At 40.6% G+C, this 18151-nt stretch overlaps 1 protein-coding gene across 2 annotated transcripts in view; it reads left to right on the top strand.

Annotated features, from left to right (window-relative positions):
- Positions 1–123: 123 nt before the first annotated feature.
- Positions 124–18151, top strand: part of SNX4 (sorting nexin 4) — a 33159-nt gene continuing 15131 nt past the window's right edge. The window contains exons 1-6 of one of the 2 annotated variants that reach the window (XM_050340344.1): positions 124–290; positions 1249–1364; positions 10692–10830; positions 10907–11056; positions 12079–12126; positions 16138–16193. In XM_050340344.1, the coding sequence (XP_050196301.1) occupies positions 165–290; positions 1249–1364; positions 10692–10830; positions 10907–11056; positions 12079–12126; positions 16138–16193 (635 nt within the window). In that variant the 5' untranslated portion in view covers positions 124–164. Of the gene's footprint in view, positions 297–1248; positions 1365–10691; positions 10831–10906; positions 11057–12078; positions 12127–16137; positions 16194–18151 lie in introns of both variants that reach the window. The other variant, XM_050340343.1, reaches the window with a different exon arrangement.

Here is an 18151-nt window from a genome sequence, read left to right as displayed (position 1 = left end):
ACCGAGCCCCTTGCGGGCAGCAGGGCGGACCGAGCGTGTCGGTGGGCACGGCGGGGCCGGCCCCGCGGACACACCCCGGCCCGGCCCGGCTCTAGGACCGGCCATGGGTTTGCCCGGAGCCGGGCTCAGCGCCTGCGCGCAGCGCGGCCGAGCCCCCGAGCCCCATGGAGAGCGCCGAGCCCGAGCCGAGTGGCAGCCGCCCCGAGGAGGAGGAGGACGACGACGAGGAGGAGGAGGACGAAGAAGAGGAGGACGGCGCCCTGCCGCCCCCGGAGCAGCCCGCGGCCGCGGTGAGGGTGAGGGGGGCGGCGGCGGAGGGGCGGTGTTCTCCGCCCCGGGCCCGGGGCCTGCTCGGCCGGGGCGAGCACCGGCCTTTCCTGAGCGCGCTGCCCGGGCCGGGCGGGGGGGCGGCGGGGCGCGGGGAGGCCGGGCCGGGCGGTGCCCAGCGCTGCCCGCCGCCGCGGGAAGGGGCTACAGGTGGGACGAGCCCTTCGTCCGCCTGCCCGGGGCCGAGCCCTGCCCGGCAGAGCTGTGTAGCCCGACCCTCTGAGCTGAGCGGCTCTGCTTCCAGAGCCGGTCTGGTCTCTTGTCGGAGAGCTTTGTGCACCCTCTGTCCTCGTCCCTAGTGTTAGATTATTACTGATTATTATCAGTTACCTTTTTTTGTCTCCCCCTCCCCCTTAATTTCACAAATGAATCCCCTCTTCCTGCTCAGTGAAGCTCTGCCTTTTCAGGGTGGGCATGTGGTCCTGACTGGTTCCTGGCCGCAAATGTGTAAAAGATAACGAACCTCCTCTAAGAGATTAAAACATCTCGGTCCGGATGTGTTGTGTTTCCTGTGAAAGGGGAGAGGTGGTTACACGTCCCGGGTGTCCTGAGGAGGAATTCGCCAGTAGTTGGGAAGTGTTTGGATAGAAAGTACTGGTGTTTGTTTTTAAAAAGGTTAGTTTGTTACCTGTAAAGAAAAATGCTTTTCCATTCTGTATTTTCCTGGCTCATGGTGATTTTTGGTACCTGAAGTTGTCAGTTTGTTGACTTTGCTCTTTTCTCCCCAAAGCAGGTGTTCTGTTTTTGCTTGCAAATGTGATAGAGAACATAGGTATAAAACGAAGTCCTGTCAAAGCCTTTATCCCACAGAGACCTGTCTTATTTGAACAAATGTGGTGTGGGAGAAGGGGAGGCAGGGTTAGTAGCCTTTGCCTTGTGTGGTTAATGTTGCATGAATCTTTATTTTCCTCTTCTAAAAAGATGGAAGACTGTTTGGCAAAGAAAATGGAAATCACTGTTTCAGAAGCTGAAAAACGGACTGGGAGGAATGCCATGAACATACAAGAAACATACACTGCTTACCTCATTGAGACTAGGTGGGTGATAAGAGATCGCTCTTAGAGTACATGGATGTGCCATTCTAAACAGATTTTCCCCTCCTTCCACCCCTAAAAATATTCAGGTACAGTTGATGAGAGAATTTAGCTGGTTTGTGCATGTGGTTATCAACCCACTGTGGAGGATCTTTTCCTGTGAAAACTTGGCAGCTGATCTCCAGTTCAGTACCAGTGCTGGTGTTGTGTAACTGTACTGTAATTCTTGATTTGGAGCTAGGTGGGAAAATGCGTGCTTGAAAGTTTTTGCTTTAATATGGTGTCAACAACTGCTCAGTTATTTCTTAGACATAGTTTGGACAAATTTATACACATATTTATGAGGTTGTATGTGAGAGAGGTCTAATGTAGTGGTTAAGCTTGCTGGAGATCACAAGAAAATAGAGAAGTCTCATGACTTATGTCACGTGGTGAAAATTTACTGTTTGCTAACATTTGAAGTGTTTTGCTTAAACTGATCACCACATCCTCCCTGTAGATGGTCTAAGGGTTAGAGTTAATTAACTGTTTCCTTTCTTTATACTGCCTTGAACGTTCACTGGAGAACTTATTGCTTTCAGTCTTCTTGTGTTAACAAGGTTAATACTACTACTTTGGTAAACATGCTCAGTACCACAAAGACAACTTAAAATTTCAAGTACTGAGTAATGAACAAAGCTTTAAAATCTTTTCTAACTTATCCTAACTTCCCAAACAGTCACAGATGACTCCTGTTATGCAGGATCATGTTACCCAGCTGAAGCAAGAATTTCAGAATTAGACTTTATTAGGAGTTTTGCTTCTCTTTTCTTTATATTACCACTTTTAATCTTTGGGCCTTGCCTTGGGAAATGATCTACTGTACAGATAAAACCTTCTGAAAAAAAGCAGTTGCATTTTGCAAAGGCCCTGAAGACTTCAAATTTAAAAGGCTTCTTAGCTTGTTTAACTAATGGGCGTGCCAGTCAAACTGACTGCAGACCTACTGGGATATTTTTACTGTATTTTTGCTAAACTTACAGAATGTAATCCAAAATAGACATATATTATATTTTTCAAATATTGTAGTTCTTTGGCAGTTGCTCAGATGCTTAAAAAATACTTTTACAGTGTATTGATATTAAAGATCACATGTTATGTAAAATAAGTGTTATTTTTCTTAAATAATATTTCTGAAGGAAAAGAGAAGAAAGCTGGAATCACTGGTGTCTAACTATGATGTGAAGTGTACGCTGGGGGCAGCTTTATGCAGCCCCAGAACATGCTGACTGCATGTCCTTTCCCGGTCATCCTTGTGTTACTTTCCATTCGCTCCTGCTGGTCTTTCCCAGTTGTTCTTCTATAGTGGCAAAACTGTATTTTGCTGCTCAGATGGCATTTTTTCATTTATTCTGTGGTCAGCAGATACCAAGACGTGTTTGTCGCAGAACTGTTGAAAATGTGGGTTTGTCACATCTCTTAATAAAATGGGTTCTCTTTTCCTTTTGCTGAGAAGGCAAAATTTCTTGCATAAATATAATTGGTAGCTATTAAATGTGCTTCCTGCTGAGCCTGTAGCTGTAGGTGGGCTTACAGCAATTTGTCTGTGGGTAATAGGATATTCTGTAGCTGAAGAAAAAAACTGTTTATAGTAATATAAAAGGAAGACCACTTAATAATAGTTGCATTAAGTTTATGTAACTGGGGTTCCACTGTTACTGCTATCTAGGATTTAATTTCAGTTTTAATTGAGGAATTGTATCTGGGTGAATAAGAGACACAAGAGGGATGCAATTATTACCCCTGTGTATTTGTTAGAGAACAGGAGCTAAGTGTTTAAACTTTTAACATTTAAGTTTCACTAGTGCTGATGAAAATGTTTTCAAAATGCAAGTGATGGTGTTGCTTACTTTTTCTTTTCAAAATGAAAAGATTTGTTATTATGCTCGCATTTTCATGTGACTTTTATGATTTTTTTTTTAAAGTTATATTATACCTTGATGAAGATGGGTTTCTTTGAAACAAAATAAACTCCATTCCCATAGACTACAGAGCCTCAGCAAATTGCAAGGGTTTTGCTTCTTGAAAGCATCCCCTATATTCTTGGATTACACCTTTCTGCATAAGCTAATTAGATTTTTGTGGGGATCTATTTCTATTCAATTAGTCATGATGTCAATTTGTTTCACAGCTTCTGTTAAACCATACAGTTATTTAAAAATAACTTAGTTTTTATATTCTCCCTGTAAGAAGAGGGGACATTTCTTCTTCTTTTTTGGAAATGGCATTAAGGCAAGTACAAATTTTTATAATTAAGATGTATAGTTGAATATTCCTTCTTGAGATATAAGTGCTCAGCCTGTGACTTGCTTTCTATAAGGGAAATTGCAAATATCCAAGACCTTATCTAAATTCAGACTTGCTTGTTTGATGTAAGACACAGTTGCCTAAAATTCTAAGTCTGCATGAAACAACAAGAACTGAGATAGTATAAACCCCTGACTCCTGCTCTTGTACCTCCTATTTTTCATGACAGACTGAAAGTCAATCAGAATGCAGAGCACCTCTGTAAGTGATCTGTTTTGATGCACTTTTAATTATAGGATATTTGGGGAATGCCTTTTTTGCCTGTTCTCCGTCAAAGTAAACCATTTCAAGTGTAGTGGTAGGATACTTCCCATGTACTTCACTTTGCTTCCATCCTGCTCACTTTAAGACCTCTAGTCTGGCCTTTGTTATCAAACAATATGATGACTAGAGTGTAATTTTTTTTGTTTGTTTTAAATGGGGCTTTAGGAAAAAGTAGCACAATGTTGTGCAGCCTGGTATCTGACTACTTAATAGCAGGATCCCTGGTTTCCAGCCCTACTAGTCTTCACTTCCTCTTGAAGTAATTTGACAGGGTGGCTCAGTGTATTTCCTTTTTACTCCCCCAGTACTACTGGGAAGTTACTAATCTTATTTCTGTTTTCAATATTTGGAAAGTTTTCTCGTAGTTAGACTGTGACAGGAGTGATACCTGCTTCTCTGTTAAGAACTTGGATTGCCCATCCGAAGTGTAAGAACTTCTGAAGAAAGTTTCTGTGAGAGAAATGAACTTGGAAATCAGTAACCAGCCAGGCCACAGTTCAGTGGTAGCAGGTCTGCACCATGGGATTTCAGGAGTTTTCCTTTGTTATGTTTTGGTGGAATACCATTCTCAAAATCTCCCATTCCATGCTGGGCTAGGTGAAAAGCCCACTCGTGGGTTCCTTGGGAAGAGGCACAAGATGAAAGCCCACAGAAGTATGTTGTCTTCTGATAAAACAGCAAAAGGCAGATTTTGGTCACTGAGAGTCAGGAAAACTTGTCTGTTCCCTCCAAAGGAGGTATTAGGAAAAAAGAAAGTCTAAATTCAGCATGAGCTTTAACCATGGGAGAGCTGGGACGTGAAAGAAGACAGAGGATTTGAAAACTTACTGTTGATTTTTACTTGATTGATAGTTTGAATAATTAATCTGCCTAATAAATGTGTATTTTGATTAAATACAGCAAACTGGGTGAAGTGTAAAAAACCAAAGAATCAGCTGGCTGTGAAAAATCCCATAGCAAGAGAAGTGCTTCTTTGTCATACAGCTTGCCAGGTAGAAGAGCAGTCACTAGATATCAGCTGTCTGAGAGGCCTGAATACAGAGACTGTTTCTAAGTAGCTAGTGAGAAAAATTGCCCATCCCTTAAAATGGTGTTCCTCTGCACAGAGAGTGAACCTTGCCCACTGCAGGGGAGTGGAAGTGTCACTTCTCATACACTGGAAGGTCAAAGGCTTTAAGCAAAGTTAATGCTTCTGCCGCTGAAGAGGCGAGGGCTTTTACAAGGAAATAAAACCGTGTATTTCCTTCACGTCTAATTTAATATTTTGCAGCTGTTCGTCTTTTTATTGCGCTCAGAATTGTTTAATGGCTCATTTGAGGTAATTGGTTTTAAACGGGAAGTGAGAAGAGGTTAATTAGATGGACTGAAGTTTTCACATTGGCACTTTGAATTAAGGCAAATGAACGTGACAGGGAGTAATGTAATCTTCGAATCGGTTATGATAACATCAGTTATGAATGTAAAAACTGAAGGTTTCAATTTTGTCCTTTTAATTTTTTCAGGCAGGTTGGTTCATTGAATGAATAACTTGCATTGTTCAAACAGTACTTAAAGGGGAAACATATGGTTTTCCTGCCTGAAGACTGTACAAGTATTATATTGTGTTTTTAGAACCAAAACAAATTGAGAAGTTTGACTGAACGTCAACAAGTGATTATAATCTTAATTGAAACTGGTCTGCAATACTTGCATTTAATGGGGAAGTTCATAACGTGGTCTAAAAAATTAGATGGTAGTGAAGGTATTGAGTGTAATGAGTACCTTTGTGGATTTCTACTTCCTTTCTGAAATGGGGTTCCTGGGGAGAAATGTTCTTGTAATTGGTGATATTTTATGGTCTCATATGTAACCAGGTGGAGACATTTTTGGTGTGATTAAAAAAAAAAAAAAAAAAAACTCTAATCTTACTTGCCTGTCCCAAATCCATCCATGCAGTTTCAAACTCTTATTACCTCGTTTGAAAGGCCGTGGTGTGGGTGCAGGCTTCAAACTGAGGGCTGTGCAGTGATTTTGCACCCCAGCTTTGCAAATAACTTTACTGTTCCCCTCCTTTACCCAAATCTGTAGTGTTGTGTGCTCTGAAAAGCAGACTCTGGCAGCTTTATTGTAAGCCTGGGTATAAGCAGGAATCTGAAACTAGTGTTGATAATTTCAAAGTAATTTTAAATTTATTTAAATTGCTTAATTAAAGAAGCATGGCTTCTTTGTTTGGTGCTACATAGGTGCCCTCCTGATGAAGATAAAGCAACAACTGCAATTGTAAAAGACAGTGTTTGCATTCCTAAGACAGAATAAATGCATGTTAGAATAAAGGATGTAAGTATGATCTGAGAAGAGAAATAGTGTCAGGCTGCTTAACACAGACAACTGTGATGAGGTTGTAGTAGATGCTGTCTAGTTGAGAAAGAACAAACTACACAGGCAGGTTTGACCTTCAAGATTCTCTGTCAGTAATTTAACCTTTATCTTCAGGGTAAAGTGTGAAGCTTTTGTGTCCCTCATAAGGGTTGTAAAGGTTGATTAACTTAGACTGAGGGAAGCCTAGCCTGTTGTCCACACATCTGCCTTGTCAGAACAAAGTGGCAGTAGGCTTTAGATCTAATAAACTTCCTTGATGTCTTCAGTGTGGGCAGGGAAGATGCAGTGAGTGGCATGATCTGGTCTGGCAGTCTGCTTCCTTCCTCCTGGAGTTCTTGAGGCCCCAAATGGACATAAAACTTCAAGTAACAAGGTAGTGGTTTGTGCTGAAGTGTTACAGTCCTAAATGACCTTTTAAAAATGTTGATTATTATTTAGTTTTCTGCTTAATGCTTGTATATGTGTGTGCGTTTGAGATGTTACTACTATGATTTTTTGATTTTTTTAAATAACTGATGTGTTCTTGTTAATTCTAACGAATGCACAGCTGATGCAAAACTTGAGAAAGTTTTTTGCACAGTTGAGTCTCCACATGATCTTTGCTTCTCCTAATTTATAATTAACTCTACCAAACAGTTATGGAGCACTGAGAGCATAATTTACACTGGAACGTTTTCCTGTCAGAAGGCTGTGAACTCCAACAGTGACAGTTTAGTGATGGTGTGTTGACCTGAACCCTTGCAAATGATAAATGAACTGCTGCACTATGAAAATATGCGATGATCTTATCGGTGTATTTGCCTTCCTTCAGTATCTATAGGATAAGAATGTGAAACATAAGTGCATTTGGTTCTAACCTGTAATCTATACTATGGAAGTCAAGTCTATGTAGTTCCCCAAACATACTTGAATCTGTGAAGTCACTTTGTAAAGACAGTTTTCTTGATTTAATTTCTTTTTCTACTATTAGTTTACTATTCTTTAGTTCTTTTCTAATATTTGTGGTGTTAAAACAATTGAAACTTATTAAGTGATAATGTGTTTCTCTTGACTTAAGACATTGGGAGTTCTAAGAAAAATACAGATCAACTTTTACACGATAAAGCTGCCTTGGCAAAAAATGGGTGTGTGGAGGAATGACAAGCCAGAGCAGGATGAGTTAAGGCAGATCAACAAGCTGCCCAACTTTATCTAATGTATATTACTGTAATTGTGTCTGATATGAGAATGATATATTGAGGCCACTTACAAATGCATCCTAACAAAATTCGAGGTGGTTCTTTTCTGATGTCATGTGAAGCTGTGTTTCTACAGCAGTGCACTTGAAAACAGGGTAGGAATGTCTGGGCCAGAAACTTCCTGGAGAGAGAAACTCCTTTTCATTCTTCTCTGTGCTGACCTCATTGATGTTACAGGTTATTCAGAGAGTGATACATTAAGATCAGGCTTGTACTGCATTGGGAGTGGGTTTGGTTAGAGGCAGAAGACAACAATTAAGCACACTCTGTGTTGAAACGAAACAGACAAATGAACTTTCCTAAGTATTTGGGAACTTTCCTTGTATTTGGGAAGTAGAAAACTTTATATTTGAAGTGACCTATGGCAGTGTAAGCCCAAAGAATAAGGTATGTGGAGATGAAAAATAATTGCAACTAGGAGTACTTTTCCTTAGGAGCTCATATTGACAAGAAAAATAAGAATGATTTTTAAAAAATAAAATGAACTGTTCTTGCAGTCAACCTTTGTTGGTAAGTTCTTAAGTCTCTGTCGCTCTACTGTCACTAGTGTGCACACACTGAACCTGCCTCTAGTTATGAGGTGATGCACTCAGTCATAAACTTTAGTTACATTTTAGAGAAAAGTGAATAATGAAACTCTCATATTACAGAGAAATCAATACAGGAAAGAAGAACTGATTAAATACAACTCCTGTGCCAATCCCAGGGTTGCATTTGCTGTGACCAGGAAATGGTTATGCATAGGAGTGACAGAGATGTAATAGCAATGGACCAAGTGCATCCTGCAGTTTGTTTTTTTTTCTTCCTCTCATTTTTGTCTGACAGAAGATCTTGGTGAACTTGGTGAACTTCTTGTACCAGATCTGAAATCTGAATCTCTGTGATCTTCCTGCATTTGGGTAAAGGTAGTTGCAGTCTTGTACATTCTGTTTAATGTATCTACTGAGCTCTGGGTGAGTCTCTGTTGTCTTCCTGCTGTCACAGCAGCATCTGTGTATGCAGCACACATGGGTCCTCCTGGGATGTTGACTGGATCCTCAGGGCAGTCCTGACCTGTGTTTTTCTTGTCTCCTTATTCATGTTTGCTTGTGCGGTTGTGTTCTCAGACAGGGTCCACATAATCCGAGGATGTATTGATGGTGTCAGTCTTGCTTAAGGGTTGATGATAACCCATGTGAAAGTAGTGCTCTTGAAACCCATGGTGTAAGTCTGTGCAGCTGGTTGATAGCCGCTGAAGCTGGAGATTAAAAGGATCTGTAACACTGAAGTACTTCTGTGTGTCTTGGATGGCCAGGTTGTTTACCAAACCCTGGGAGTTTCTCCTCTAGGAATGTAAGGTGTGTGCCTTCAGCTTTCAACTAAACAATTAATCTTTCGAGGCATAGTAGCTCAATTCCTTATCTGTTCAGTTTACCTTTTACTCAGCAATAGTTCAATCACTAGATACCTGCTTTGAGCTGAAGTGGTCTTGCAGTATTTAAACTGTGCAATGTTAGTGTGGGGAGGAATGCTGCACAGCCTGTCAGTCCAGTGCTAAGCTGAGCTTACCCTCTTCAGAACTCTATTTGCAGTTGTGACTTCATTGAATCGAAATACTCTAATAGGGAAGAATTCTGTGGGATGCTGGCAGTGCAGTTTTGGTGGCTGCCATCAGTGTGTTCACCTTTTCTTCTTGAGTCACTCTCAAATAGTTTTAATCTGCAGCAGTTTGTGTTGAATGCTATGAATACATCCTTTTTTCTTCTTCCTTCTGAAGTCTTTTTCCTCTACAAATTCAGTCACCTGGAATAAATGTCCTTTCCTCAAGGCAAGGGCAGATATACCGAAGTCATTCTACCTTACTCAGTAAAGAAAATATCTTTTGCATAAATCTGTATTACATTATTTCCACCTCAAGATGTAAGGCTGCTTTAGAGTGGGATTGTTTGTTTTTCAGCAAGGTCATTAGAAATCCAACCCTTTAAGTTAAGAATAGCTTAAAAAAAATCAATAATTTCTGTGCTACTTAGATGTTTTTAAAACTTCAGAATGTTCTTATGAATTCAAAAACTGCACAACCTGACTTCAGCTGGAAGAAATAACATAGCAATCTGTTCTACTGAGTACCATATGAGTAACTAATTGAAGTTCATAACTTAACTGTGCCCAGTTCTGAGCTCTCCAGCACAAAGAGGATGTGGACTTACTGAAGCAAGTCCAGTGAGGGACCATGAGGGTGATGATGGGCTTGGAGTGTCTGACGTGCAGGAAGAGGCTGAGGGAGATGGGTTTGCTCAACCTCTGAAAGAGACAGCTGATGCTCACTGCCAAGAAGTGTTACTGACCCAGTGCTTATTTTACGATATTGCAAAGTATTTCTGTTGCTTTAAATGTATTGTGTGAAAAATGATTTTTCTTGTCAAATTTTTGTATTATTTTTCAATTCTACAGTATTTCATGATTTCTCCTTTTATTTTAGTAACATAAAATCCTTCAATACCTTGTTAGGTCATGTTGGTTTTAAGTTTTCAACAAATTTTTCAGATGCATCAATTTTGTACCTACTTACTCTAGCTAGTTTATATCCTTGGTCCTTAAATATAAAAAGATACTACTTTGAACAAAAACTTGGAAATACTTTGAAATTTGCTGTGTTTTTCTAAAAATATCCTTTAAAATTACTTAATATTTATTAAAGTTCTATTTGTAACTATTTTAACTGTTGCATGCAAAACAATTTTTATGCTCTGAAGTGATTCCTTCTTATAATACTCTGTATCCTTCAACTGCTCATAAAATTGTGCTGATTTGGAGCCTAACATTGTTCCAAGAGAAATATGCCTAATTCTGCAGTGATCTGAACCTGTGTGACTCTTTACTTGACTGTGATCTACCTGTTTGGTTTTGGTGTGTAAATGCATTGATTTTTCCTGTGTTCCTAAAAAAATTGAGTGCTATCAGGGAGAAATTACAAATATTTTTAAATGAAGTATGTAGACATGACATTAATTAAGGTTCCTTCAGGGTATGAGCAAGTTATTCAGTAATCAGTAGTATTCTTGGGGCCTTTGCTGTAATGGTACTGCTGGTTTGAGGGAATGGGTGATAGCTTACTAATTCTCAGATTTGCTACTTTGTCTTTCAGAGCTGTTGAGTCCCAGAGTGAGGGACAATGTGCACCAGTGGAGTCCCTGTGGCGACGTTACAGTGAATTTGAGTTGTTGAGGAATTATTTGTCCGTTACTTACCCGCATATTGTTGTTCCACCTTTGCCAGAAAAAAGGGTAAGGAAGCTGAGGCTGCAGCTTGCTTTGTTTTGTTTGTTATTTATTTACTATTGACACTCTTCTGTTTAACTAGGCTGACTTTGTTTGGCATAAGCTATCAGCAGATAACATGGATCCCGATTTTGTGGAAAGAAGAAGAATTGGTTTGGAAAACTTCTTGTTACGTGTGGCTTCACATCCTGTTCTTTGCCAAGACAAAATATTTTATTCATTTTTAACGCAGGTATAGTAAAGTTATTTCTAAATACATTATTTAGTGATTATTTATTTAAGACAATGTCCTTTTGCTCTTCTTCCCTTCTGTTGACCCATAGCTTGTCCTATGTCAGGAGGAAGGATAGACAGTGTGAATAAACTTGAGGTGGAAAAGGCTTGTCCAGCTAAAGGTTTCTTAACAACCCACTGCAGTTGTGCAGTTGCTCTTCTAATGTACCTCATGACTTTTTTCCAGTCAAGTTTTAGGACTCCTAAGAGAGAATTTCTACCTCTTTGAAACAGCATGTTGGGAACATTTAATGCATGTTGGTTGGGAAAGCTTCCACAGGACTAAAGCTGAAATAGTAAGCATGCTGTACTGCTGGCTGCAGAGACAGTACTGGCTTCCAATTCACTCTTTGGATATCCATAGTTTCTGTAGCTTTGAGGTTTAGATCATGATCATTGTTTCAAAAGTTGTGGTCCAGTTGTCAGCTTAAGCACTGCATTCTGCAGCTTTCAACTTTAGGAGATGTTGGATGGCTCTTTTCTGTGCTTTGATGAGAGATTCCCAAATAGTGGACTGAGCAGCTACGTTTGCCGCAGCACAGTATAGTATGTAGGTGAACCAATGTATAGGAGCTGACAGCGTGTGCACATAAACTGTTGTCACCTGTATGTTCTCTGCACTTTGCCTCGAGCTGCAAAGGTCTTTGGAGCTGCTGATAATCTCAAAGGCAATAATCTCTTCTTTCTAAAGAGCTGAACTACTTCTTTAGACAGAGCTGTGTGGGTCCTGCCCCCACTTGATAGAATGAGGTAATTGAGTAGTGAAGAGAAGAGCGTTTTGGGGGGAGATTAGTATGTAAGCACAACATAATGATTGGTTATTCTTAACCCAGAATCTTGGAAAGACATGGGAAGGGTAGCTGAGGCAGAAGCCAGGCTTACTGGAGAAGCTCTTTTGATATAAGCTCTCAAAGAGGGACTTGCAAAAGCTACAGCACTCTTTAATTACTCTAACTGAACATTCTTTTCCTGTATTTTTAGGAAGGTGGGTGGAAAGAAATGGTGAATGAGACTGGATTTCAGTTAAAGGTAATTACTGTAATTGTCTCATGCCTGCTGTGACACAGACATATTCCAGCAAATGTTTTAGGCTATTTATGAAAGGCTGTTTGCTGTAAGAATGAGTTAAATGTATTGCTTTATGTATACTTGTAACTGCAAGAAACAGTGATGCTCTTTGCACGTGATAGGTAGGATTGCAGTTGTTAAGTTCTGTAGCAGACTTGTTATGTGCCTGTGTAATTCTTCTAGAAATGTAGAATTATGGTCCTTATAAGCTTTAAAAGTAATGAACATAAGCCCATAGCAGTGCTTTTTTATGTTGTCACTTCAGTTTAGCATCATTTTAAAGGTGGGTGTCAGATTTAGCCTGGTGAGAGGTGGAAGGTGTCAAAAAAAAAAAAAAAGAAAAGGTAAGCAAAGAGGTCTGAATTGTAGGACTCGTTTACAAGGAGAAGTTGCTGAAAGGGACTAAGACAGACGGATTTGGTGCCCCTTAACTGTTTAACAGAATGTGTCTTGGAGTAATGCTATCCCCACTGACATCATTGAGTTCATGGCTGGGTAAACTGGTGGAAGACTTGCAGGAATAAATGATCAAAGGTCATGTGTCTGTACAGGTCAAGAATCTGAGAAGCTGATAGATTGCTGGGCTGTGTCTGGAAGAGTTACTGTATGGAGACAAATACTGAGCTTTTTGTTTCATTGTAATGTGATCTGCTCTCATGAAATCACAGCTGAAAACTAGGTGGATTATGAGGAATTATTCTGAATAGTGAGAGCTAAAGAAAATCCCTGGTGCTCTTATCCTCAGTGTCCAAGGGGCTTTGATACTGACACTTACTGTTGATAACTTAAGTTGACAATAATTCTTTTCCATCACAGTAGGTTTTGCATATTGCTGCTATTCACAGTGCAAACAGTGTAAAGCTCTGGAGCTGTATGTTCCTAGTCAGCACATCTTTATTTCAGCTTACACTCATAGGAGTTCAGAAGGTTTGTACTGGCAGGGTATGCTCAGGAGTGCACACAGTGGTGTGTGAAAACTCATAGCAGAATGGTGAGACTGTTTGCCTACCTGAAACCACACTGTAGATTAATGACAGATGAGCAAGTCCTGCTTTCCTTCTAGATTTGATTGTGTAGAGTTTCCCTTTTACAGGTTCTGGTTTCCTTAGGAAAGAAAAATAACTTTTTCAAAAGCCTGTTAAAGAGCATCTTTCCTTTATTCTACATCTAAAGCATAAACCCTCAAGATTTATCACTACACTGGAGGGAAAACCTCTGTTCCCTAAATGTCTTAGACTGTAATCAGACCACTGGTTTACATGTTGCTGTTGCCTCTGCATTAAAGCAGGATGTGTCTTTTGTCTGAAAGAGTTTGAACCAGGCTAACTAAACTTTAAATTGGACATTAATGCAGTGTAGCATGTTACAGCTGAATGTTGATGTTGGAGACTTTGTTTATTCTACCAGCTATATCATTAAATCATGACTTTCCTCCCTCCTACCCCCAGCATTTAATTTTATATTTAAGGGATTTGTCACTTGGGATTTTAACCCTTCCTTTAGGAAAGGGAAAATTCCCCCCCTCTCTTTAGTTTACTTAAATGATTATAGGATCATAGTAGGAATTAACTGTCTGAAGACTCCTCTACTGTACTTCATTTGATGGGGAGTTAATCTCTAAAATGCTTGTGCGTATTAGTCTTAAATCAGTTTTAAGACTGGACAGATGTTTTTCTCGAAGCTCAACTCTGGTGCAAATGCTCAAAAGTGGTGAGTGGGAGTTACTGCTGCGATGGGCAAGAAGGAAGTAGCCCTACTTAGATGGTTGAGTGTTGGCAGGATTGTGCTTCCTGCCTGACAGTGCTTTACTGAACTCTTCCTTCAGACCTCTGCGTGTTCTGTGACAAAAGACAAAAAGCTTGCCCTGCAGCTGTAGGTTTGGAAGTGACCAAGTGTAAACCTGTGGAATGTGCATGCTGTCCCAACTCAGTGGCTTTGGTGACTGCTGTTTGAACATAAATACAGTGCTTTTTGAAATAGCTACTTAGAGGGATGGACCCTGATACAATGTCAGTGTATCCAGGTGATGTTTGTACTGTGAGAGGGTATGCGAGGAGTACACGTAGGTGTGTGTGAACAACCCAAAATGTAACTGGCTTGTGTATTGACTCGTGTGTATAGCAGTGGAGATCAAGACCATACAAGCACCTGAAGAGCTCTGAATAAACATGAAGAGTGAGACTTGGAGTTCCAGCAGGATTTTGTGTTTCTTGTGCTGTCTGGGACATGCTGCCTTGTCTTCCCTTTGCAAGATACTCTTAGAGAAGTGCCACACGCAGTGGTGACAGTGAAACAGTTTTCTCCCAGTGTCAGTCCTGAGGGTTTTGTTCACTTACCTTTTGGGTTATGGGTTATGTTTTGTTTTGATGGTTTGGTCATTGGAAGGACAGCTAAAGTTAATCTGACGCTCCCAAGGCCACCACTAAACCATGTCCCTGAGCGCCACGTCAGCATACTTTTTAAACACCTTGGAGGTGATTCCATCGCTTTCCTGGCCTGCCTGATCCTGTGCTTGACAACCCTTTCGGTAAAGAAATTTTTTCTAGTATCCAATCTAAACTTCCCCTGTTGCAACTTGAGGCCATTTCCTCTTGTCCTATTGCTTGTTATGTGAGAGAGGAGACCAGTGTCCACCTCACTATAGTCCTTTGAGGTAGTTGTAGAGAGCATTAAGGTTCCCCCCGAGCCTCCCTTTCTCCAGGTTAGTTATGGTATATCTTCTGCTCAGCCCAAATGCAGCAGGAGATCAAACAGTCTCAAACTGTGCCTGTCTCATCTGTAGAGGTTATTGCAAGGGCCCTAAAGGAAAGCTGCTCTTGGTTTGGGAAAACACTGTGTTCCCTTCACTGTCAAACTCAGAATAGCTCTTCAAGCCCTGAGTTGGCTGTAACAGCGCACAAAATATTCCTGTGTCATATACCAACAGTAACAAGTACTGCTGAAGTAACTCACTGCTCACAGCTGTGGCACAGCCTGTTAGCTAAAGAGTACACTGTTGGAAATCTATACACCTCACAAGGGGTGTTTGTTTTATTTTCCTTTTACTGGGGAGAAGGATGTTTTGATCAAGAGCGAAGTCTAGCCATTTACCCAGATTTGGAGTTTTCCTGCAGCGTAGATGAGCCCTGAGTGAGCTGTGTGTAAAATGCATTATAGAAATGAAGAGTTGTAGTGATCGGGACCTCTGTGGATGAGGCTGGGATCTCTCGTCTGTATTGTTGTCTTATTAAGAGTAAATACCCATTGCACAATTTAATATTCAGTTAAACTGGAAAAAACCTCCTCCACCTCCTTAGCAAGGTTCAATACTACTGTTGCAGTCATTGGTAAACCAACATCTCAAAAACTAAAGCAGCCAATTACCTTTTTAATTAGGTATTGAACTTTATTCTGTAGAGATTTATATGAGCTCTACTATAGAGAAGAACATTGCATTAAAATGGTTCTATTCTGATATACAAATTACATATTTTCTGTAAAGCAAGTCATAAAATAAGGGAACACCATATATAAGATTTTGATTTCACTGGGGAACTGTTCCTAGTAATAAGGAGCATATAGAGGTCACTCTACCACTGGTTTTATTTGGTTTGAAAAATATAAAATAGCTTGTCCATATGGTCTTATGTTACCTAATTGCTTCATCTAAAAAGAATGCAGGGTTGTGTATCTTAACTCCATGATTTGTGCAGCATTTTAAGAAGGGACTATTTTTGTGGGATTTGGATTATACCAGCTTAATTTTAGTGGTTACTGTTTACATCATATTCACAAAAATAGCTCAGTTTTTTTACTTTTTAATAAAAATATCTGAGATGCAGGGCAGCTAGTGTCAACTTGTTCAATGTTGGAAGATTTAAATATGCCAGGAAGGCAGGATTTTTTTCTAATGGTGCTGCCAAAGGCTGAGATTTTTTTGTCACTGAAATTTAATTGCATTAAATTAACAAAGCTTTTTTTCCCCTTTTTCAGGCAGATTCCAGATTAAAAGCTCTTAATGCAACATTCAGAGTGAAAAACCCAGACAAGTAAGATTCCACATACTTCTTCCCTCCCTTTCCCTTTTTCAGTTACATCTATAACTTCAGGTGACAGAATATTCTCTCTCTTCAGTTTAAATTCAGAAAAGAAAAATTATCTTTCTGCACTTCAAATCTTAACAGAAGCCCAGTAAGGAGGTAGTGTGAAAAGGTCTGATAAATCCTGCTTCTAGAAGCAGGAAACATTTAGAAAAATTCCATCACTTTATGCAAAACGAGTATTTCGCTTTAGCTAGACTAAAAGGAAGCAACAAAAAAACCCCTAAACACAGACTCAACAAAAGAAACTCTTAATAATTGTTTGCAAAGAAATCTTTCCAAGCGTGAACAGAATACAGATTGACAGTAGATCTTTCCAGAAGTCTGCTAGTGTGCAGTTTCGGATGCACACACCCTGGTGTTGCTGTTCATAGTTCCCTTCAAGCTGCCAATTTTCACAGATGCTTTTGGAAGTCCAGAGGTCAGTTCAGCTCCATTACAGTTTAGGAAGCTCTGGGACAGACACTAGAGCAGTCTGCTGGATGGAAGAACTGCTCAGAATCATCAGGGTATGTAGAGGGAGGTTCATCAGACCCTGGGTGATGTGGGAAGGGATAAAATGATATTAGGTATAACTTCTGCAATAGTTAGAAGCATCAGTGTGCAGCAGTAGGGCCAAGAGATGTTGCTGTGGGCATCCATAAGCTGAGGAGACCCCTACCAAGTGCCCTTCTGGGTTCATCTGCTGTACAGCAGTGGCAATAGGAGATTCTGTCTGGGAGAGCCCACATGCCTGACTGCTTTCTGTTGTCTGTTCCCTTTGTACTTCCACAGAATCTCTGTGTACTGTGTTAAGGATCTTAGAGGGTACATACCTTTCTGAACCTCTTTATAGACCTACCTGTGAATTGGTCCAGTCCCTTCCTTTTAAATGTGCTTGCTTTTACAGCCTTCTGTGGCAGCAGGGAAACTTTCAGCCAGGGTTCAATACAAAAGGAAACATTCATGGATGAGATTGGAAGACAGAAATTCTCTCTGTGCCTGCAGGTGAAATTGGCCCCTTTTTGAATGCTTCATCCTCAGTCATCTTCCCCTGTGGATGGTAGGAGTTAGCAGTTCCTGTTCTCACAGCAGGGAAACCTTCCCCAGAAGTCTGACTGTAGGCATAGGTGGGCAAGACTGTTTAAGGAATATCCTGTTGTCTTTTGAGGTAACAATGTTTCAGAAAACAAAGCTGTCGTGAGAAGTGGCTTGTTAAAAAGCAGGAAAAGAGGAAAAGGATAACACGACAAAGGGCTTGTAACGAAAACAGTTCCCAAGTGTCTCGGTAGAGCCTTCAAAGTGCTTGAGAGAGATGGCACATGTTTTTTGTTGTATTCTGCCAGCTACAGGAGCTTCCAAATTGAATTGTGGGATACAAGTTGTTTAAGAAATAACTAACTGATGAGCAGAAGTTGAGGTTTTTTGTTTGGTTGGGGGTTTTTTTCTTTGTTTGTTTTTTGTTTTTTTTTAATAAATTCAGGGAGAGCCTTTTACCGTAGCACATGTGGCTCTTAACAGGAGGGACAGTGCCTTGCTCTGCCCAGCACACTCACGCTTGAGCTGCCTGAATATGATGCCTTGTCCCTCTGCATTATCTTTGGTGCTTATGTGGCTGGGTGGTGAAGTGGTTCAGCAAGCTCACCTTGCTGAAACAAAAGGTGTGACTGCTGTGTGGGGTGTAGGCTTTCAGGTTCCTGGAGCAGGAGGGGTTCAGGTGAAGCTCCCAGTCCGGATTGCCTTGCGGGGCTGTGGAGCTGCACCCCTCAGCTTAGCAGCGTGAGGAGCTCTACACAGCTGGAACAAGGCTGCTCCTCCAGGTCAAGTGTAGACTGGAAACGAAACCTTCTCCTGTGGGAAGCAATTTATATCTTTAATGGTGGAATTAAATGGTGATAAAAATACGGTGTTCTGGTTACTCAGAGGTA

The sequence above is a fragment of the Myiozetetes cayanensis genome, unplaced genomic scaffold, assembly GCF_022539395.1.
Source record: "Myiozetetes cayanensis isolate MyiCay16 unplaced genomic scaffold, myiCay2020 scf9, whole genome shotgun sequence".
Lineage (NCBI taxonomy): Eukaryota > Metazoa > Chordata > Aves > Passeriformes > Tyrannidae > Myiozetetes > Myiozetetes cayanensis.
This window is presented reverse-complemented; position numbering and strand designations above follow the sequence as displayed.